This window comes from Enhydra lutris, unplaced genomic scaffold (assembly GCF_002288905.1).
Source record: "Enhydra lutris kenyoni isolate GAN:26980312 unplaced genomic scaffold, ASM228890v2 scaffoldscaffold3, whole genome shotgun sequence".
Lineage (NCBI taxonomy): Eukaryota > Metazoa > Chordata > Mammalia > Carnivora > Mustelidae > Enhydra > Enhydra lutris.
Genome location: NW_019154087.1, coordinates 11118514 through 11142236, shown reverse-complemented (window position 1 = coordinate 11142236; position 23723 = coordinate 11118514). Strand labels below are relative to the sequence as shown.

General features: G+C 37.9%; 1 protein-coding gene across 3 annotated transcripts in view; it reads right to left on the bottom strand.

Annotated features, from left to right (window-relative positions):
• Positions 1-23723, bottom strand: part of LOC111155690 (PR/SET domain 5) — a 222148-nt gene that overhangs the window by 37688 nt on the left and 160737 nt on the right. For 2 of the 3 annotated variants that reach the window (XM_022515994.1, XM_022516003.1), the window contains one exon: positions 5991-6076. The exons of the other annotated variant lie outside the window; for it this stretch is intronic. In XM_022515994.1, the coding sequence (XP_022371702.1) occupies positions 5991-6076 (86 nt within the window). The remainder of the gene's footprint in view (positions 1-5990; positions 6077-23723) is intronic. 3 annotated transcript variants of the gene reach the window in all.

Here is a 23723-nt window from a genome sequence, read left to right as displayed (position 1 = left end):
GTGAAGCCTTCTGTAGTAAATAATTACAAAAACAATTCCTTTTGAACCTAATGTTTACAAAATGGATATTTATGAGCAATGTGCCACACTTCAGTGAGAGTGTTTTGGCTCGATGTGTCTAAGGCAATAAAAACCTAAGGTCCATAATTTCCAGATGATTTTTGTTCCTAAGTGTAATATACTAACTTGGGACTTGAGACATTACACATAAAGATATCTACCTCAGATATAATTTAGGGTGCTCAAGAAGACCTTTTAGACAAAAGGACTAGAGAGATAAGGAGGGGAGGGTTGGCCAGAGTGCCTAGAGCAGCTCCAGGCTTAAAATCCCTGGGGAAATTAACACTGCCTTCTGAGGTTGTTTCATTGAAAAGGCTTGGTTTGAAGCCACAGTGTCCAAACTAAAGAATCCGTCCCACCCACATGCAAAAGAAGTCTTCCTCTCCACAAAAAGCTGTCTCCTTCAACACCCAAGCAAAGAAACCAGCCCATGAATGGGAAGGAGCGAAGTTAGATAGGAGAGAACCTAGACAGAGATGAGAAATGGCTCATAATGCATTGCCCCGTGGGAGGCCTGCCAAGCCCTGCCCTGAGGCAGACTGACCTCGCCACATCCTGGGAAACAGAATCCCTTTGTCCAAACCTAACACAATGGCCTAAACCACATGGGCCTATAAACAGGGATGCTTCTTTACTAAATGGAGGTGTTGACTGGTCATGGAGTATAAGGCTTTCTGCTTCCACCTGCTTTCCAAGCAGAAAATTAATCTAGAGACTTTAAGTACAAGAAGTTATCCCAACAAACCTAGACAGCTAAGATAAATTACTGCTTTGAAAATGTGAAAAAAACAAAGAACATCACTTTCACCCTAAAAAGAAAAAAAAACCCACAAAACACAAAACAAATAAACAAACAAACAAACAAACAAAAAACCCATTGGATAATCTACATCATTATTTTGAACCTAAGGTCATGGGATGTTTTGTGAGTCCCCAGACAAGAAGGTGAACTGAAGGCCACAGAGAAAGAACGCGAGAACTCTTTCCCCCTGGTCACAGCACCAAGGATGAGGCAGCTGTCAGCTCAGTCAGTGGGTAGGAAGAAAACAAGTAAAACTTTAAAGGATTCTTAAAGGTCCACGGTGGGCTATCGGGATGGTTCAGATCAGAACAGGGGGATCCAAGGACACTGGAAGTCCACACCATCCACAGCTTCTTTTCCCTTGGCGTTACCAGGTGCTGGTGAGAAAGATGAGGGGCAAGCTGGGAGGACTGGAGAGCCCCGTCATGATGCAGGCTGCAGGGCCTGACACGGTTTCAGGGTGGAACAGGCCCACCAAAAGGCACTCATCTGTGTTCTGGTCACTGTGTGGCCGTGAGGTGGTGACTGGCCACTACCAGGGTATAAGCACAAGGCCACAGACCCTTCTGACTCAGGAAATGAGCAACTTCAGTCTCTGCCAAGACTTCTTATCTCCATCAGGAGGCAAAAGCCATCAGTGACTGGGGGTGAGGCAGGAGCCCACACGCTGGTGCCAGGTGAAGGGCTTTGCCTCTGGGGAAGAACAGAAGCTTGCTCACACCCTGCAGGAACTCAAAGGGGAGGCACTCTTGGACCTGCTTTTGCCAGAGATACACACTGATGTGGAGAAGAGGTCTACCACTGCCAGAAGAGGAGCAGCAACCTCACTTATGCCTAAAACTCTTCACTGACACAAGGCCAAGTTCAGCCACCTGCCCTTTCAGACCTGTGCTATAGACTCTTCTGTGATGACAGAAATGTTTTATAACTGTGCTGTCTGATACAGGAGCCACAAGCTATGCATTCTATGAATCAGCCTTAATTTTTATTAAATTCCAATTCCATGTATTTACAATTAATTACAATTACATTTCCAATAGCCACATGTAGCTTGTGCCTAGGACACTGCAGCTCCAGACCTGAACAAAGGCAGAGGCAGAATTTGCCCACCACTGGCCAAGGGCAGGAATGCTGAGAAAGTTCCATTTCAGAGGCTCAGGTACATAACACCTGCCTCACTCTATTGCTTGAGCAGGAGAACCAAGAGAGCTTTCTGTCTCACTCACATCTCATGCTGAGTAACATGTACTAGCAGACTACAACCAGTAAAGGGACAATGACAGAGAGAGAAAAACTTCTACTGTGGCAAAGGCATACAGCATCTGTTTGGTAGAGGAGAATTACTGTAGAAAACCCCTGAACTTGCAGACTTCCCAGTAAGAATGTCAAAATTGCAGCCCAACATGGGAGAAGCTTAAAGCCCACAGTACCTATAGCAACAATAAAACCCAAAGCTCATTCAACTATTGACTAGATTGGCTCAACCCCTTACATTAATGGCCTGGAAGAAAGAGATGTGTACCTATTTTTAGGTATAAATAATATTTAGCTTGGTATCTACTATTGTTTTACATACAGTAATTAGGTACTGAATAAAAATTTTGTGTGACATACAAAAAGCAACTCACCCAAACCTATTATCAACAGGCAGAACAGACAACACAACAAGATCAAAGGATGGCCCAGATGGTGAAACTCTCAGACAATTTAAAATAACTATAATTAATGTGTTAAATAATCCAGTGAAAAGGTGGACAACATGCACAAACAAATGGGTAATTTTAACAGCAATGTGGAAGTAATTTTTTAAAAGCCAAATGGAAATATTAGAAGTGAAAAACATGGTATCGAAGATGAACTCCTTCAACAGGCAGACTGGTAACAACAGAGGAAAGATTCAGTGAAACTGAAATTATATGAAACACAAACAACAAGAAGAAAAACATGGTGATTAAAAATCAAAAAGCAACCAAAGCAAAAAGAAACCAGAAGAGAACTATCAAGAGCAATGGAACAACATCAAACGATCTAACACATGTACTCAAAATCTTCTAAGAAGAAGAAGGAAAGAAAGGGACCAAAGAAGTAATATTTAAAACATAGCTGAGAGTTTTCCAAAATATAGCTATTAATAACAAACTGTAGATACAAGCAGGATGGATACAAAGAAAAACACATCTAGCCCAACATAGTGTTAAAAACCAAAAATAAGGAGAAAGTATACTACATTGAAGGAAATGGATAAAAGGACTTAGCCTCTCCATAAAGGACCAATGACTATTTAGCCTTTTAGTAAAATATGGATTCTAGCAAAATCGTCTCCCACACTTGCAGCCCTTACTGGACCACATAAACAATAACTGGAGTGAAAGCATTTTGTGTTCCCTTGTTAAGGCTTCTGTGCAGTAACCACAGAATGCGAATCTGAGGGTGCAGGCATGGCATGGCATTTTGTGCAGACTAACCAAAACTTCTCAAAGATTTAACTTGCTGAATAGTACAGTTTTTGTTGTTGTTCTTGTAGCAGAATTAAAATGATCTTTTGAAATAGGACAAAAACTCCCAGAATTAGAACTATCTAAATACTAAATGTAATGTGAATACAAAACTGAAACTGGTATGTGTTATGGTCCAAATGTCATAATATCGTTTTTGTATTTGGTTCTATAAAACCCAAGTACTATTGGGAAAAATATGAATTTGCACACATTGTTCCTCTAGAACTTTTTAAAAAAGTCTCTTGGATCTTGATATTAATTAGATTGTATCAGTTGATAATCAGTTTTTGGAAAGCTGCACTAATATGCGAAGAATATCTGTATCCATTCAATGTTTAGGAAACGTAATTTCAAAACTAAAGCTGTCTGTGATAATATACAAATAATGCATGAAAAAGAATTAAGGAAGAGTTTGAGGCAAAACCTGAGAGGCTCAGATCTACTTACCCTGTTCCTCTGGAGTACTCCAGTAATTGTATGGGGTTCTGTCTAAAATCTGGGTGCTTCTAGTTAAGGCCCTGTCAGGTGTTCCCTTAATCAAAGACTGGGATTTGTTTTCTTTAGTGCTCGAGAGCTGTTAAGAGGTACCACCGCACCTGGACACCTCCAGGCAGTTTCCTTGAGTCAAGGCTCAAATATTCAAATGAACATGAGGCTTTTAAATTTGGGGTTGTTACTGTAGTTTGTTTAGTTTAAAAATACACAAGAAAGTATACCAGTCAGTAGAGTCAAAATATTTAAGCAAATGAAAGGCAAACATATATACTAGGTAAGGGGGTCGACTCTCCAGCTGATCTGCTTGGGTTCCCATCTCAGTTGGGCTCCTTACTGACTCGTGCCCCAGTTTCTCATTTTTTAAAAAAGGGATCATAATAATATCTACCTTATAGAGGCCTCAAAGAACTTTTAAATTTAAACAGGTTGTTAAGAGATCTAAATTTTGGAAGGCTTCTTAAATGAATATGAGGGTCCAGACAAGCACCTGGCATGGGATTAGTGGTCTTGTATTTATAACTATTTGTATTGGCCTCATTAATAAACTTTATATTAAAACAAAGTAAAAAACTAATTAACTGAATTGGAAATATCACACTCTCTTGAGAGGACCCAAAAGGTAATTTTTTCCTGCAGTGATTTTCTTCTGTCATATAATCCTATCTATCATCAGTAATCATGTGCGATAATATAGTTATGTACCCCATCAAGCCCAGATATTGGTTAATATTGCTAGTTTGGCTGAGAAGAACCAGGGTCCCTTAGTTTGTACGCTGGCATCTTTAAAACATCTTATTAACACCACTATGAAAACTGCACACATGAGATAACTTCCCAAGCTGAACTAAAAGTAACTTAAATCTCTTTAATAATGTTCAAGGTGAAATAAATATTTAAGTCATATCATTATAAGCAGTCATATTTGTCTAATCCTTTATTGTTTATGAAGTAATTTTATATTCAGTAAGTACTCCAATTACTAATATTCATATAATATAAATATGATGTTATAAACCAGAAGGAGAAACCTGCTATGGATTTGGTTTAATGAGTAGAGAAGCTGCCTCTGTCCTCCACTAGAAAGACAAAAAGAGTGATTTTCTTCACAAGACCTCTGGGGGTATCTTTTATGGCCTACAGAACTCAAGTGGAAGGCCAGAATATTATTATACTGGAAAGGCTATTACTATTATGTGTTTTCTCTAACGTTTTTATTTTAGAGCTAAGGTAAAAAGTGAAATCCAGGAAAGGCTGAAATTAGAATTGCTCTTAGGGGATGAAGCAAGTCTCTTCAAAGCTGAAAAACATGTCATTTATGTACAGACAATAAGCACCTTTAAAAGGCCAGACTGAGAAGGAACGGGGTGGAAGATAATGCAGTGAAAAGAAGGGTAAAGCAAAATCAAGAACTACTCAAAACATCAAATTTCCAAATGGAAAGTTCATATAAACTATCTCACTGTGCCCTAAACAGAATAGTGAGTTAAGAAATGTAGCTGGATGGAGGGTAAGCTGCTCCCAGGTTTTTACATAGCTGGGGAGGCACATGTTTGAGTTTGGGAAAGCCGTATGTAACAGAATGACAACAGTGCAATGAGAGGTGTTGACAAGCTAAAGAACACAGGGCACCCTTGGAAAAGAATGGAAGGCAGCACCCTGTGAAGCAGTGAGTTGTCCTTTCCTGTTTTCTGCCCCTTCCAATAACTTACATTATTTTCAACATCTTTCTTGCAAATGTATTTGCTCATGGGTATTAAATAGTGGTCACGTGCTTACAGACGCCTCTATTCAAGAATGTTCCCATTACTGGCAAACGCTCTGTGAGGCAGCGTCTTATATACTTTTCCGTCTTAAAATGCTGCGATCTATTTATTTGGCAGTTTGCCGTTTATAATTCCTGTTACTCCTAAGCACTTATTCCTAATCCAAAGAATGGGGACCCATTTGGAGTTTGGACTTTTGCTTCTTTCGTTATTTTGTCTTTTTTTAGAATTGATCCCCAAATATCCATCATAAATACAAACATATAATTTTAGATATATCACTTTTACTTTCTCATGTCAAGTTATATGTCTTCTCAAAAAAACTAAGTATAGTTTTATAATAAATATTAATGAGACAGAAAATCATCTTACCCTGGTGTGAGTCCGAATATGCATCTTCAGTCCATCATTTTTACTGAATCCTTTTTCACAGTAAGGGCACTGATAGGGACGCTCGCCTGCAAAGGAAGTCTTCAAGTCAGAAAAAAGTAAACCAGCAAAGCAAGCACTGCCATCACTCCCTCACTTGTAGCCTCATCACCACATACACTCTTGGCACTGCCAAAAAGAGGCTCCCTGCACACCTGGGCTGACACACCGTGGGGGCTTCAGGGTAATGGACTATGCCTTCCCCTCCTGCGGAGAGAGACTGAGCCGCAGAGAGGGACTGAGCCCAGAGTGTGTTTCAATATTGGCCAGGAGCAGGCTTCCTGCGTATTCCTTTTATTTATTTTTATTTATTTTTTTTAAAGACTTTATTTATTGGAGAGAGGGAGTGATTGAGAGAGCACAAAAGCAAGGGCAGAGGGAGAGGCAGACTCCCCTGCTGAGCAGGGAGTCTGACACGGGGCCTGATTCCAGGACACTGAGATCATGACCTGAGCAGAAAACAGACGCTTAACCAACTGAGCCACCCAGGTGCCCTGGCATATTCCTTTTAATACTTGAGCCCAAATTAAATCTCCTGATTTTAAGAATCTCTTAAAAGGATTTTACATTAATCCATTCATTCTGTCACTGTACTACTTATTTCAGGGGTCTTTAATTGGTTTACTGATTCTTTGTTTTAAAAACAAAGACTTCATATTCTCTCTCAGTTGGGGTGATGAGTTTCAAAAGAATTTCACACATTGATACAGGTTAAACAGAACCATTGGCGTTTAATAATTGATCCATATCTGCTGATGTAACTGAGTCTCTTGCATCTAGAGGTCATCATTATTTAGAAAAGAGCCATGCCATTTTTTTTAAAACAAGTAAACATACACATCACATTAAAAAAATTCTATTATGAAACAGAAGAAATGTGACAAAATTTAGTCTCCAGGAGGAATCTGAAGTTACTCTCTAGTCAAAGCCTAATTATTTAGGAAGAACAGTAACTCAAATCACTACTTATTCTTTATTCTCTCATTTAGCAATGCACTTAACACTGCAGGATGCTGGACGCTGCAATCAAAGACGTAAAACTCCCTGTATGTCTTTCCTTTCCCCTCGGGACAGGGCTTTTCATAAGCAGCACATGTTAGTCCTTTATTCCTTCAGGTCCCATTTGATCCTTACTCTTGTTCAATCTGGGTATCACTCACATTACTCCAGCTAACTCCCCTATCAGGTCAACAATGAACTCCTTGTTGCTCCGATGGTCACTTTTCATTGCGGTCTTCCTTGACCTCTCCCTAGTCCCTGACACTGCTTCATAAGATGACAGTGCCATTCTTGAGGGGTCTTGCTCTACGAACTGTGTGTTTTCAGCAGTAACATCACGGGGGAGCAACTATACAGAGGCCCCAGCACAGCCGCATTTTCCCAGCCTCTCCCTGAGAGGGAGCACCCAGGACTCTCCCCTTGAACTGGGCACCATAAAATGATGACAACTATCCAAAATGGAAATAAATAAACCAATAAACAAATAAAGTTACAATGGCAGTAAAGATACAGGACTCTAAAGAACTATCTAGACTTGCCAACTTCTTCATGATATAAAAATCAACCTTTATACTAGGTCAGTAGAAATGGAAATTTTGACCTTATTATAATCACCACCCTAGGAAGGTGTTTCTTCATTGTCAGAAGAATAAGGTGTGTAGAGTCCAATTTATTTGAAAAAAATGGAAAGTATAATCTTATTCTAACACTGAGTTGATAATATATATTTATCTTAATTCCAGACATCTCTGTTGAGACCCAGTCTGAGATAGCCATATGTCAACCAGGTATCTTCATTTGGACATTCCATAAACAGCTGAAATACAGCATTCTGAATTCATGTCTTCAACTTCTGATCCTGCATATCCTGCCCTGATTAGGTATACCACACTCACCCAATTATCAAATAAGACACTTAGCCCTCCAACTTCTTTTTACTCACTGCCCTCTACATTGCAGTCTCTAAGTCACACTGACTGCCCTTCTCTGATATTTCTAGAATCCTCCTTGAGGATGTGGTAAAAATGAAAATAATATTAACAGCAGTAGCAACAGCACTGACAGTAGAAGGAGTAGTAGCAACAACTCTCATTTATTGAATTCTTGACCATCTAACCTTTACCATGCATACCCCCCTCACAAAGAAAGAACTGAAACATACAGCTAAATGCTAATGCTGATGGTGGTAATTCCAGAATCACAGAATTCCAAATAGTTTTTTTTACTTCCTTCTTCATAAAGTATGAAGAGCAAAGTAGTCTTTTAGATTTTCAAAGTTTGTTTTATTCTAGTGATAATGAAGAACACTAAATGTTTAACAAGTCAATCAACAAATCAAATCTAGATTACAAATAAAGCATGCTAAAAACAGTAAAGTGGTTTACACTTACAAAAAGTCATTTCAAAAGTTTTCTAGCAAGCCTAATATAATCTAATATTCGTGGCTATTCTCTCTGTATAGCTTTAGGTGTTTTCTTGCTCTCCAAATACCAACAGAATAGCCAGCAAACAAAAATCAAAGACTCATAGTCATCAGGTGAATTATATGTTAATTAAGCCTAATATAATATATACCAGGTTATTATTTTCTTTCATAATAGCTAAAATGATTAAGCAAGGAAAGAGATATAGTTAAGGAATTTTAGAGAATGGAGCATAACAAATTCATTCCCTACTTTACCTAGTGTCATAATATAGAAATTTTCTCTATAGACATGAAAACGTTACCTTTTGTTAGAAGCACAGATTTTCTCCTTTTTTTAGAATCTGATTGTCCTGAATTTGAGTAATACTTGTCCTCTTTCTAGTTATAACTCTGGGGAAGTTATTCAACCTCACTGAACCTCTGAAAAATGGGATAAATTGTATCTATCTCATAGGGACAGTGACCATATATTCAGGTTTGCCTAAGGCAGTCAGTTTACCCTGTTTATCCCAGAAAAATGATTAACAGTACTCCCTTCACTTTCACTAGTGTCCCAATTAGGACAATAAAAATACCCAGTTAACTATTATGGTTTGAACTATGTCCTTCCATTCATATGTTGAAATCCTAACCTTCTCCCTTCTAAAATGTGTCCTTGGAAATGGTATTTGAGTAATGTGGATCCCTACTCTAAGCTAGCTGGCATCCTTATAGGAAGAGGGCCATGCGAAGACAGGGACACACACAGAGGATGCCATGTAAAGAGCACAGCGATGCTGCCACAAGGCAAAAAACTACCAGAAGCCACGCCCTACACAGATTCTTCCCTAGTGACTTCAGAGGGGATGTGACCCTGCCCACAGCTTGATCTCTGACTTCAAGCCTTCTGAATCCTGAGACGACAAACCATTGTTCAGCTACTCAGTTTGTGGTACTGTGTGACAGCAGTCGTAGCAAACTAACAGTCACCCGATTCACGATGTTAGCTATTATTATTTTCAGAGAGGTATATCTACCTCTCTGCTGCTCATGAGGCCTATGCAAACTACCCAGAGGGAAACTGGTACCTGTCCAGGACTGAATTTCTCTGTCCCATCCCTACTCCAACTCTGAGATCCAGTGATACTGAGCTGGTATGTTTGGGAAACTTGAGGAAGTCCAACTCTACTCATTCATTCTACTCTCCCAGAATAGAACTCCAGTTTTAAAGGATGTCTCTGGGTAAATGGCTTTGATAAACAAAATGCACTTGAAATCTAGAGTGTCTGGTTTGAAAATCAGCCCATACTGTACATGAAACTGCTACCTTCTTTACGCATTTGGTTGGAGCACCTTTGCAGGAATCCTGCCTTAAGACTCTGAGGACAGATTCTCGGTCCCACAGAATCTGAAGCTGCAGGTTACCTGTATAAGTCAACATGCTAATAACTACTAAAGTCATTTGCCTAATTTTCCTATACTAAAAGAAGCTGTTTTTCTTTTTTTCACATTATACATATGATACCTTCCTTCATTATTTCAAATTACTGTGATGAATAATCTCTGGGAAACACTTTTATCTACACATAAAATTATTCTGGAGCAAACAGCGACCAATCTTCAATTTGAGTTAACCCTGAGAATATAAATCTTTCTTACTTGAACACCCCCAGTATATAGGTTCTGATGTACAATATGAAGCAAATCCAAGGAACTACTATTTTTTTAAAGATTTCATTTATTTATTTATTTGAGAGAGAGAGGGAGAGTATGTGTGTGTGCGTGAGTGAGGGGAGGGGCAGAGGGAGAGGAAGAAGCAGCCTCCCTGCTAAGCAAGGAGCCTGACATGGGGCTTGATCTCATGACCCTAAGATCATGACCTGAGCTAAAACCAAGAGTCAGACGTTTAACTGACTGAGCCACCCAGGTGCCCCAGGCACCTGATAGTATCTCTGATAGATTTAGACATTGTCTTCATTTTGTTCAGGCTAATTAAAATGTTCAAATTTGACTAACCTGAATATTAATTAATCTAGGAATTAGCTAAAAACTATAGCTAAAAACCAACCTAAATGGAAATAATAATAGCTGAAACATATAGAACCTCTGTTCTGTTCAGAATGCCTAACGTGCATTAGCAATTTTAATTCTTGCAACCTTATAATCTAGGTATTCTATTCCTAGTTACAAATGAGGAAAGTAAGCCACTAAAGGGATAAGTACTTTGCTCAGGATGACATAGCTATAAAGTGGTGGCATCAGAGTTTTAACCCTTAACTCTTATGCCATTACATAAATCAATAATACGGCTAGTATTTTGCATAAATTAGATTAGCCTTTCTAAAGTTTTTGACAAAAACTCGGCTTCTTGTAATAGCAGTTAACATTAACCAGATCTTTCTGGCTGGTAAATTCAAGCATTCTTTTACTTATCAAAGCTCTTCAAGAAAAAATAGGGGGCAGGTCAGGAATGTGTGTTAGGTCTCAAAGCAGGTCCCAAGTGAATGCAAATACTAACACAATATAAAGCTGTGCATTGAGAACTATATATAGGTAGCCACCTTCAATATTTAGAAGGTAAATACAATACTAGCAAATATCTATGATATTTAACTACCAATAGTCAAATTTAATGACCATAGTAGCACAAATAATATTGATGTGTACATAATGGCAAAATATTTTTCATTTAACTAAGGAAAACAGATGAGTTCTTTGCAATTGCTTTTTTCTTTAAATTATGTTCTGACACTAAGCATTAAAATCCACTTGTGTTTTCTTCAAACGTACCAAGGAACAAACAGAAGCACTGATGGCAATTGTAGAAGGTTAATTTTAAGTTGATTTCCAAAGATACCCCAAAGTGGATACTCCATGAAGCTACTTTAGTCATGTATTAAATATTTTTTGAGCACATATCCTCTTCTCATTACTGTCCTGGGCTTTGAGAATGCAGCTGCAAATAGACCACAAAGTCACTGTCTTTCCAATTTTGCTAGTGTAGTGAGAAAGACAAGAAAAAGTAGAGAAAAATCCCAAGATTTTCAGATACTGATAAATTACATGAAGAAAATAAAACAAGGAGATTGGTTTAAGGAAGACCTCTAAGGGAGTGGGCCTAAGGACTGAGCTAAGGTTGTTATGAAAGGCAAAAGCAGTAAGTGAATACCAATGCTAATCTTTGATGTTAACTTCATATGACTGAAGCACACTCTTTTTTTTTTTTTTTAACTCTTCATATTTGAATTAGAATTATTTAAGCTTACTGGGCTTGAAATAAGCGCCTCCAAATTTTCACTGCTGGCATACCTGAGATGGGAGTAGCTTAAAAGTATTTGAAATGTGTGGGGAGGCGTGTGGAAAATGTCCAGAAAAGAGCCCCAGACAACTGGAGATGGCCTTCTGGATGCAGCTAGTGATAATGAGAGGGGACACCAGGATGCCACATGGAACACTTTAGAGAGTCCAGGCTGGCCCTAAAACAAGTTACCCAACTTGAGTCTTTGAAGAAGAAAATGCACAACAACAACAACCACCCGGTGGCAAATATAACTAAAAACAATTGGAAAAAGCAGATTCTAGTTTAATATATGCCATTTGAACAATGATTTATTGATGTTACCACTGTCTTATGAAATATAATTTTAATTAAAGACATCAGAAAGAATTCTAACCTTCACCAAGGGACTAACATATTAATTTTGAAACAGAATCTTAAAATGCATGAAGGGAGTACACATTAGCATGCATCTCCATGAGAAAAGGATCTTAAAGCCAAGCATAACTGACTACCCATCTATTGCTCCAAACTAACTCAATATTCAACATATTCACCCAAGTCTTTTCTTAAGATCTATGTTTATGTAATATGAAATTAATAAAACAAAATCTTGCAAACCTTGATATTCTTAAATTAGCCCCTGGATTTGATTTAAGAAATAAACTTGACCACTCTATAAAGGGGATCAGAGATCAAATTTTATTTCAAGCTACTAAACATATTGAATACAACACATTTAGCAATAATGACCATGATCAACCTTGAAAATTAAAAAGTGTTAAAATGACTAATGGTTAAAATGATAAATTTTATGTTCTGTATATTTTACCACAATTTTAAAAGAGAAGTGTAATGCCAATGAGCCCTATGTTTTGAAAGACTTCGTACAAGCAGAAAAGCTTCGATATATAATGTATATGTTTTAAGAGATTTTGACTAAAATAAAAATGGATTATTTTCAGAAAACAGTTTAATAATTTTAACTTTTATTTTGTCAACACATGTTTAAAATCTGTAAGATTTCAGAGAGCTCTCATAATTTTCTAAAAAGAGAAAAAGATATATACACACAGAAAATGTAATTTAAGATGGAATAAAATTAAACTCTCACTTCCAAGGACTCCAAATTAAATAATGTTTAAATAATTAAATTAAATAAGATTTAAATATTTTGGAGCCACAGTTTTTTTACATTGAGTTTTTTTTTTTTTACATTGAGGTTTTTTTTTTACATTAAGTTTTCTGACAAAAATCAATTTTGGAGAGGGCAATTTTCACCTTGAAAGTGTGTGTTTCATGAAAAATAAGACGGTTCCATGTTGTTGAACTTCAAAATACAAGCTTTATATAGGAATTCTTTAGAACGTTAAATTTGTTTTCCACCCTATTATGAGACTGGCTTGTTTTGCTTTTGTGGACTAAGGAAATTGTTATACGACATCAAAGTGACTTATTCTAAATAAAAATTAAACAAAAATGTAATGGGGCAAGCACCAACCAATCACTTTTCCAATTCCACCATTCCAATCCCCTCAATTTATGGAGCATCTAATAAACTAAAACTACACCACAGAGAGAAGTGAAATGCTACCCTGCCAGATGGAAGTAGCTCAAGTTCTTCTTGGCATTTTTCTATCATTTGAAATACTTCTTTTTTTCTCCTGTAGCAAAAAGAGTCATGAAACCCCACTCACCTCACTGAACCTCACACCGTTACTCTTGGAATTCTCCTATTAATCAAATCCTGCAAAAATCTCACTTGATCTGAAGAAATTAAGTCCAAGGACACCGTCTTTGAAAGAAAAACAAAGTCTGAACTTGACATTTTCTCCTTGAGTATTTACAGAGATACTCTATTTTTAAAAGTTTAAAGAGTAAAGAGTTTAACTATTAGAAGGAAATGGGCAATAGAATATAAAAATAAAAATTTACTAAATGCGGAGATCTTTACTTCTCAAAATACTTTTGCCACCTGAATCAAAACAAATCAAGTCATTTTTTTTTTTAAATGCAAGGGTCTATGAATGAAGTTACCAAAAGAAAAAAAAAAAAGTAAAGTAAAAGATGCAGTCTTTTCCTTAAGAATCTTACAGTTAACAGTATCCATCCCTCATTTCTGAAGAGAAGCCAAGTCAAATGAGATGAGGGTCATAAGGAATCAGAAAAATAGGAGAGTCACATGCTCACTAATTTTCTCGTCTCAAATAAAGAGCCATAACTATTTATGGCTTGAAGGCAAAATAAAAACTGAGTTTTATAGATGTAAAGAAAATAGAATACACAACGCAGTATAAAAAAGGACAAGAGTTAAAGAATAATTAGAAATATATAATTAGCTAGGAAAAGAAAGTCAAAGACTCCCGACTCAAGGCTTCAGTTGACCAGGTGTATAAATGATACCCATCACATGTGATTTGTCTGAGGGAGCACACCACCTTCACAAAGTCCTTCATGTGCACACCAACAGAAGCAAAGGGGACTGCTTCACAAACAGGAGAAACATCTGAATGATCCAGACACTAGCAAAGTTTTCAATGTTCTGACCAAGAAAGAAAAACGCCTACATGAGTTCTCCCTAATACTGTGTACAGGGACACTGTAAGGTAGGTAAGGAGAGAAAGGGAAGGTAATTACTGATTTGGTTTTGTTGGTAGGCAGTCAGACTTCAGTGGGAAAACTAATCCTTTCACTCAGCAGTTCCCCGTGTTTAGGAATTTCTGCCAGAAGTTTTATTTAGCCCCATATTTATGAGCATAGTTTGGGAACAGTGGTCCTGGGGTGATGAAGCTCTCTCAGGAGCTGCATTTGGAGGGGCTTTCTGTTAACAGTGCCAGCAAGGAACGATCAAGAGTATATAACTTTGAGCAGCAGGAAGCCCTGAATTCTCCTTACCTCCAAATTAGAAAAGGAATAAAACCTTCCCCACCCCTGATGCACACTTTAGAATCGTGGGAAAACAACACACAGAAAAGTTGGTCTCAGGGGAGAAAATGGTAGCAATGGCAAGAGGAAGCAAGTATCAGAGGAAACCTAATCTCTTGTACTTTTCCTAAACTAAAGGACAATGTTGGTATTCCAAATTTAACAGAGGTAGCTATATAATATTAGGTAGTAATGGATTAATAGATAAAGCTGCTGAGATACAGTTCATGAAAACTGTTACCTGGGCCACTTCCATTTTTTAGGATCTCAGTTTGAAAAAAAAAAAAAAAAATGGGGAGGAAACAAGATGGCAGAGGACTAGCAGACTGAAATAACATCAGGTCCTAGCAGTTCAGCTAAATAGTTATCAAACCATTCCAAACACCTACAAACTCAACAGGAGATAGAAGAGATGAAGAGCAGCAATTCTAGAAACAGAAAATAGACCACTTTCTGAAAGGTAGGACATGCAAAGTGAATCTGAAACAGCTGGAAGATAGACTGCTGGCAGAGGGGCCGGCTCCCGGCAAGCGGTGGAGCAGCAGAGCACAAAATCAGAACTTTTAGAAGTCTGCTCCACTGAGGGACATCGCTCCAGAGGCTAAGCCGGGGTAGAGCCCTGGTGGGGACAGTGTTGTCTCAGGACCCATGGGGTAAGAGAAAGACCGGGGGTGTCTGAGTGTGGCAGAACTCCCAGGTATCAGAGAGGGGAAGCCGACTACAGAGAAGAAGCCGAGGAGAGAGTTCTCAGCTTGGGATTACCTTAAACCATGATCGAAGGCACAGTCGGGCCACTGCACTTCAAGCAGAGAACCCCAAAAGTGGCAGATCTGGAGAGACTCCTCCTTCCTCCTCTAGGAGGAGCGGCACAGGAGCACACGGCAGGAATCTGCTGGGTTTGGAGACTCCAAATGGGGCAGTGTACCAGAGATAGAAATACTCGGTCACAGGCCGGGTGAGCACAGAGTGTGCTGGAGGCCAGGGAGACAGGAGGGATTGACTTCTTTTCCTGAGGGTGCACTGAGGACTGGGGTCCTGAGCTCTCGGCTCTTCCAGGCCAGAGACTGGGAGGCCACCATCTTCATTCCCATCCTCCAAAGCTGAATGGAAAGTGTTCAGGGAACAAAAGCTCCCAAGAGTGAACCCGCTCAGATTACTTAGCCTGGCCCCTAGCAAGGGACGTGCAATTCCACCTCGGGCGAAGACATTTGAGAATCACTGCTACAGGGCCCTCCCCCAGAAGATCAGCAAGAACATCCAGCCAAGACCAAGTTCACCGATTAATGAAAACTGTGGAATGCCAGAGCTGGGGAAAACAACACACAGAATTCACAGCTTTTTTTCCCCCATGTTGTATATATGTGTTTTTTGTTCTTTAAAATTTGGGGAGGTACTTTCTTCTAAGAGAACAGAATACACTCAAAATCAAGTGGGCAGCTCTGTTCTATTCAACAGTCTAAAATATATCCATACATATTTTATAAATATTTTTTATTTTTTCCTTTTTATTTTTCCCACTTTCTTCTCCCCCCAGTTTTGGGGTCTCTTAGGATTTGGTTAACGTACATTTTTATGGGGTCTTTGTCAGCCTTTTAGTATTTTATTCTCTCATTCATATATTCTATCTGGATGAAATGACAAGGCGGAAAAACTCACCACAAAAAAAAGAACAAGAGGCAGTACCATTGGCTAAGGAACTAATCAATATGGACATTGGTAATATCTCAGAACTAGAGTTCACAATGATGATTATCAAGGTGCTGGCTGGGCTCAAAAAAGGCATGGAAGATATGAGAAAATCCCTTTCTGGAGAAATAAAAGCCCTTTCTGGAGAAACAAAAGTACTAAAATCTAACCAAGTTGAAATCAAAAAAGCTATTAATGAGGTGCAATAAAAAATGGAGGCTCTTACTGCTAGGATAAATGAGGCAGAAGAGAGAATTAGTGATATAGAAGACCAAATGATGGAGAACAAAGAAGCTAAGCAAAAGAGAGACAAACAAGTACTGGACCACAAGGGGAGAATTTGAGAGATAAGTGATACCATAAGATGAAACAATATTAGAATAATTAGGATTCCAGAAGAAGAAAGAGAGAGGGGGGCAGAAGGTATATTGGAGCAAATTATAGTACAGAATTTCCCAAATATGGCAAAGGGAACAAGCATCAAAATCCAGGAGGCACAGAGAACCCCCCTCAAAATCAATAAAAATACATCCACACCCCGTCATCTAAAAGTAAAACTTACAATTCTTAGTGACAAAGAGAAAATCCTGAAAGCAGCTCGGGACAAGTCCATAACATACAATGGTAGAAATATTAGATTGGCAGTGGACTTATTCACAGAGACCTGGCAGGCCAGAAAAAAATGGCATGATATATTCTGAGCACTAAATGAGAAAAATATGCAGTCAAGAATACTATATCCAGCTAGGTTGTCTTTGAAAATAGAAGGAGAGGTAAAAAGCTTCCAGGACAAACAAAAATTAAAAGAATTTTCAGACACCAAACCAACCCATACAGGAAATACTGAAAGGGGTCCTCTAAGCAAAGAGAGAGACTAAAAGCAGTAAACCAGAAAGGAACAGAGACAATAAACAGTAACAATCACCTTACAGGCAATACAATGGCAATAAATTCATATCTTTCAATAGTTACCCTGAATGTAAATGGGCTAAATGCCCCAATCAAAAGACACAGGGTATCAGAATGGATATCAAAACAAGACCCATCGATATGCTGTCTACAAGAAACTCATTTTAGACCCAAAGACACATCCTAATTGAAAGTGAGGGGATGGAAAACAATATACCATGTGAATGGACATCAAAAGCAAGCCGGGGTGGCAATCTTTATATCAGATAAATTAGATTCTAAGCCAAAGGCTATAATAAGAGATGAGGAAGGACACTATATCATTCTTAAAGGATCAATCCAACAAGAAGATCTAACAATTGGAAATATGTATGCCCCTAACAAGGGAGCAGCCAATTATATAAACAATGAATAACAATATCAAAGAAACACATCAACAGTAATACAATCATAGTAGGGGACTTTAACACCCCCCTCACTGAAATGGACAGATCATCCAAGCAAAAGATCAACAAGGTAATAAAGGCCTTAAATGACACACTGGACCAGATGGACATCACAGATATATTCAGAACATTCAATCCCAAAGCCACAGAATACACATTCTTCTCTAGTGCACATGGAACATTCTACAGAAGATATTACATCCTGGGTCACAAATCAGGTCTCAACTGATATCAGAATATTGGGATCATTCCCTGCATATTTTCAGACCACAATGCTCTGAAACTAGAACTCAATCACAAGAGGAAAGTTGGGTATCTTCTTTGCAGAAATGTCTGTTCATGTCTTCTGCCCATTTCTTAATTAGATTATTTGTTCTTTGGGTGTTGAGTTTGATAAATTCTTTATAGATTTTAGATACTAGCCTTTATCTGATATGTCATTTGCAAATATCTTCTCCCATTCTGTCAGTTGTCTTTTGGTTTTGTTGACTGTTTCCTTTGTGCAAAAGCTTTTGATATTGACAAAGTCCCAATAGTTCATTTTTGCTCTTGCTTCCCTTGCCTTTGGCGATGTTCCTAGGAAGAAGTTGCTGCAGCTGAAGTCAAAGAGGTTGCTGCCTGTGTTCTCCTCAAGGATTTTGACGGATTCCTTTCTCACATTGAGGTCTTTAATCCATTTTGAGTCTATTTTTGTGTGTGTTGTAAGTAAATGGTCTAGTTTCATTTTTCTGCATGTGGCTGTCCAATTTCCCCAACACTATTTGTTGGAGAGATTCTTTTTTCCATTGGACATTCTTTCCTGCTTTGTCGAAGATTAGATGACCACAGAGTTGAGGGTCTATTTCTGGGCTCTCTATTCTGTTCCGTTGATCTATGTGTCTGTTTTTGTGCCAGTACCATACTGTCTTGATGATGACAGCTTTGTAATGGAGTTTGAAGTCCAGAATTGCGATGCCACCAGCTTTGGCTTTCTTTTTCAACATTCCCCTGGCTATTTGGGGTCTTTTCTGGTTCCACACAAATTTTAAGATTATTTGTTCCATTTCTTTGAAAAAAGTTGATGGTATTTTGATAGAGATTGTATTAAATGTGTAGATTGCTCTAGACAGCATAGACATTTTCACAATATTTGTTCTTCCAATCCATGAGCATGGAACATTTTTCCATTTCTTTGTGTCTTCCTCAATTTCTTTCATGAGTATTCTATAGTTTTCTGAGTACAGACTCTTTACCTCTTTGGTTAGGTTTATTCCTAGGTATCTTATGGTTCTGGGTTCAATGTAAATGGGATCAACTCCTTAATTTCTCTTTCTTCTGTCTTGCTGTTGATGTATAGAAATGCAACTGATTTCTGTGCATTGATTTTAGGTCCTGACACTTTACTGAATTCCTGTATGAGTTCTAGCAGTTTTGGGGTGGAGTCTTTCTGGTTTTCCAAATAAAGTATCATATCATCTGCAAAGAGTGAGAGTTTGACTTCTTTCTTTGCTGATTCAGATGCCTTTTATTTCTTTTTACTGTCTGATTGCTGAGGCTAGGACTTCTAATACTATGTTGAATAGCAGTGGTGATAGTGGACATCTCTGTTGTGTTCCTGACCTTGGGGGGAAAGCTCTCAGTTTTTCTCCATTGAGTATGATATTCACTGTGGCTTTTTTCATAGATGGCTTTAATGATATTGATGTATATACTCTCTATCCCTACACTGTGGAGAATTTTGATCAAGAAAGGATGCTGTACTTTGTCAAATGCTTTTTCAGCATCTATTGAGAGTATCATATGGTTCTTGTTCTTTCTTTGATTAATGTATTGTATCACATTGATTGATTTGCAGATGTTGAACCAACCTTGCAGCCCATGAATAAATCCCACTTGGTTTTGGTCGATAATCCTTTCAATGTACTGTTGGATCTTACTGGCTAGTATTTTGGTGATAATTTTTGCATCCATGCTCACCAGGAATATTGGTCTGTAATTCTCCTTTTTGAGGGGGTCTTTGTCTAGTTTGGGGATCAAGATAATGCTGGCCACATGAATGAGTTTGAAAGTTTTCCATCCATTTCTATTTTTTGGAACAGTTTCAGGAGGCTAGGTATCAATTCTTCTTTAAATGTTTGGTAGAATTCCCCTGGGAAGCCGTCTGGTCCTGGGCTCTGGTTTGTTGGGAGATTTTTGATGACTGCTTCAATTTCGCTACTGCTTATGGGTCTTCCATTTCTTCCTGGTTCACTTTTGGCAGTTTAATGTGCCTAGGAATGCATTCATTTCTTCCAGATTATCGAATTTGCTGGTATAGAATAACTCAAAATATGTTCTTATAATTGTTTGTATTTCTTTCGTGTTGGTTGTGCTCTCTCCTCTTTCATTCATGATTTTATTAATTTGTGTACATTCTCTTTTGTTTTTTGTCAGTCCAGCCAGGGGTTTATCAATCTTATTAATACTTTCAAAGAACCAGCTCCTATTTTTATTGATCTGTTCTACTATTCTTTTGGTTTTTAGCTCATTGATTTCTGCTCTGATCTTTATGATTTCTCTTCTCCTGCTGGGTTTAGGCTTTCTTTGCTGTTCTTTCTCTAGCTCCTTTAGTGAACAGTTGGGTTGTGTATTTGAGACTTTTCTTATTTCTTGAGAAAGGTTTGTATTGCTGTGTACTTTCCTCTTAGGATCGCCTTAGCTGCATTCCAAGGATTTTGAACAGTTGTGTTTTCATTTTCATTTGTTTCCATGTATTTTATTAATTCTTTAATTTCCTGGTTGACCCATTCATTCTTTAGTAGGATGCTCCTTAGCCTCCACATATTTGAGTTCTTTCCAACTTTCCACTTGTGACTGAGTTCTAGTTTCAAAGCATTGTGGTCCAAAAACATGCAGGGAATGATCCCAATCTTTTGGTACTGGTTGAGACCTCATTTGCAACCCAGGATGTGATCTCTTCTGGAGTATGTTCCATGTGCACTAGAGAAGAATGTGTATTCTGTTGCTTTTTGATGGAATGTTATGAATATGTCTTGACATCTATCTAGTCCAGCGTGTCATTTAAAGCCTTTACTTCCTTGTTGATATTTTGCTTAGATGATCTGTCCATTTAAGTGATGGGGGTTAAAGTCGTCTACTATTACTGTATTATTGTCAATGTGTTTTTTTGATATTGTTATTCATTTGTTTATATAATTGGCTGCTCCCATGTTAGGGGCATACATATTTCCAATTGTTAGATCTTCTTGTTGGATAGACCCTTTAAGTATGATATAGTGTTCTTCCTCATCTCTTATTATAATCTTTGGTTTAAAATCTAGTTGTCTGATATAAGGATTGCCACCCTAGCTTTCTTTTGATGTCCATCAGCATGGTAAATTGTTTTCCACCCCCTCACTTTCAATCAGGAGGTGTCTTTGGGTCTAAAATTAGTCTCTTGTGGACAGCATATCGATGGGTCTTGTCTTTTTATACAATCTGATACCCTGAGTCTTTTGTTGGGGCATTTAGTTCATTTACATTCAGGGAAACTTTTGAAAGATATGAATTTAGTGCTATTCCCACACAAATATATTCTAAATGATCCCTCTTTTTAGAGTCTTTATTTCACTACTTCATTTGGTTCATGATACTACATTCCAAGACCAATGTCACTCCCTCACTCTTCCCTCTGTGCCTCTATCCACCCTCTGACAAACCCTGACATAACCATCATACCTTTTGCATTAGAAACTATGGCCTTTGATATTTTTGAAAAAAATACTTAAAAGTAGATAATAATACTGTGAATGAAAATCAAAACGGATATTTCTCCCTCTCTCTCTTTTGTTATATGCACTTGTCACTAACATCCCAAATCAACCAGGGGAGCAAAGTACAGAAAGAGAAAAAAGAATAGGAAAGAAACACTACATTCCACTGATGTGATCAGTGTTCAAAAATTATCTGAAATGTCAAAATAATATGGAGAACAAAAATCATGAAATTCAAGACTTTACAAATGACTTCTTAGGGAAAATGTAAGGCTCTGAAAGTGTAATGCTGAGACTATCATTTACTTCTGTGCAGATTCTACACTCAACTCTTCTGTGAATTCTTAGTTTATCTGCAGGTAAGAGAACATTCAATATGACCTAATGTTAGTGATTAACCACTTAGAAAATAAATATAGCAAAATAAGCTTCCTCTCAATACAGGCAAGTTATCTTATTCTTATAAAAATGTGATAAACATGCATTAAATTTTCATTTGTGTTCATAATGACTTTGTTAATTGTCTATTTTTATTTATTAATAGTTGTCATACTGTCTTATTGTTGTTTATAATTATAGCTACCATTTTTATAATTTTGAACAAATATTCTAAAAAGAATGAATAAATTCCTTTAGAAAAAGAATTAGAAAAACAATGGCTAAAATCCAAGTTTAACCAAATTATAATATACTGATCCTTTATTTCTAAGCTGATCACACATATTTACTAAAAAAAAAAAAAAATTAACTATTTCCTAAGACGATGATTTATTACTATAGTCAAACAACAGTGTGCAAGCAAGCCTAGAACAGAAGGGCCAACACAGCTGGTATCTATTAACACGAAAAGTTGTTTGGAACTGTAGGCAAGTAATTAACCTTCTGGCCCAGAGCTTTAAAACCCCAAAAGCAGTTCCTAGAATTTCTTTCATAATTTATGAACAACTGATGGAATTTATGTCACAGTGCATGGATTCCCTTGCGGAATTAACCCCAGCTCTCACTGACCCTAAGAAGCTATAAACCAACAGGAGAATGTGCTCTACTATTTCGGCTGACCCACAGAGTGCCATCCCTGTCACTGTAGCATAGGAAATCGGATGATAAATTACAGAGCTGCCTGCCAGGCACAGACCTAAACATTTCACCTTCAATGATGGCAACAGCAAAACACACTACATGCACCCTCAGTCACCCCAAACCAGCCATGTCTGACAGCAAACCCTCCTCTATGTTCTACAGATGATCTATATTCTGCTGCGAAAGGTTATAAAAAGATGATGATGATGACACTGGGAACATTAGGTCAGACCATATATCAAGGGAGATTGCATAACTGTGGTTAAATACGGGCAGGAATAACGAAGACAAAGCAAACAGCAGCCGTGGCAGCAACAGCTCACATATCGCATGCACATACTGTGCTAGGCACTGGCAAGGTTTCTTGACATAGACTTTTCATTTGTTCCTCAAAGCAATGCCATGATGCTGGGACTCTTTTTTTTTTTTTTTCTTTCTTTCTTTCTCAAGATTTTTATTTATTTATTTGACACTGAGAAAGTACAAGCAAGGGGAAACAGCAGGCAGAGGGAAAGAGCAAAGCTGACTCTGCTGAGCAGGGAGTCCCATGTGGGGCTTGATCCTAGGACCACGGGATCACAACCTGAGCAGAAGGCAGATGCTTAACCAAGTGAGCCACCCAGGCATTCCCACTGGATCTGTTCTTACCCCTGTTCTTTAGATGAGGAAACTAAGCTTTGAAAGGTTAAACAATTTACTATAAAGCTCACACGGGGAGGAAAGGAGTAAAATGGAATTTGAAAGCCTAGCTTATGACTCCAGGATCCATACTTCGGATATAAAATAGGTATTAAATACCAAGAAGTGGAGATAGCTCACTTTGTGGTGGCAAAGTTTCTCCATTATTGAAATTAAATAACAAACTAGAGATCTCAAGCTTCCAAGTCAAGATTAGTAACCTCAACTGATGGCTATATCAGCAAGATACTATCATCAAACATTATGGAAAGAATGTATGTAATTCTACAGTAAGTTCAAGAGTAACAGTAAAAATCAGAATAAGAACTAAAAATACTAAAAGTGTACACTGAACAAAGTTGAAGCCTTAGTTTAGCTCTAGAGGAACAATATACAAGTAGTGTAACCTTAGCAAATCACTACACTTTGTGGGGCATGGGTTCAATGAATAGGCTTGAACTAGAAATTTATGAAATTCTTTTCTATTTTAAAAGTGAAGAGTACTGTATTTTAATAATCTATAAAAGCAAACGCCTTGTG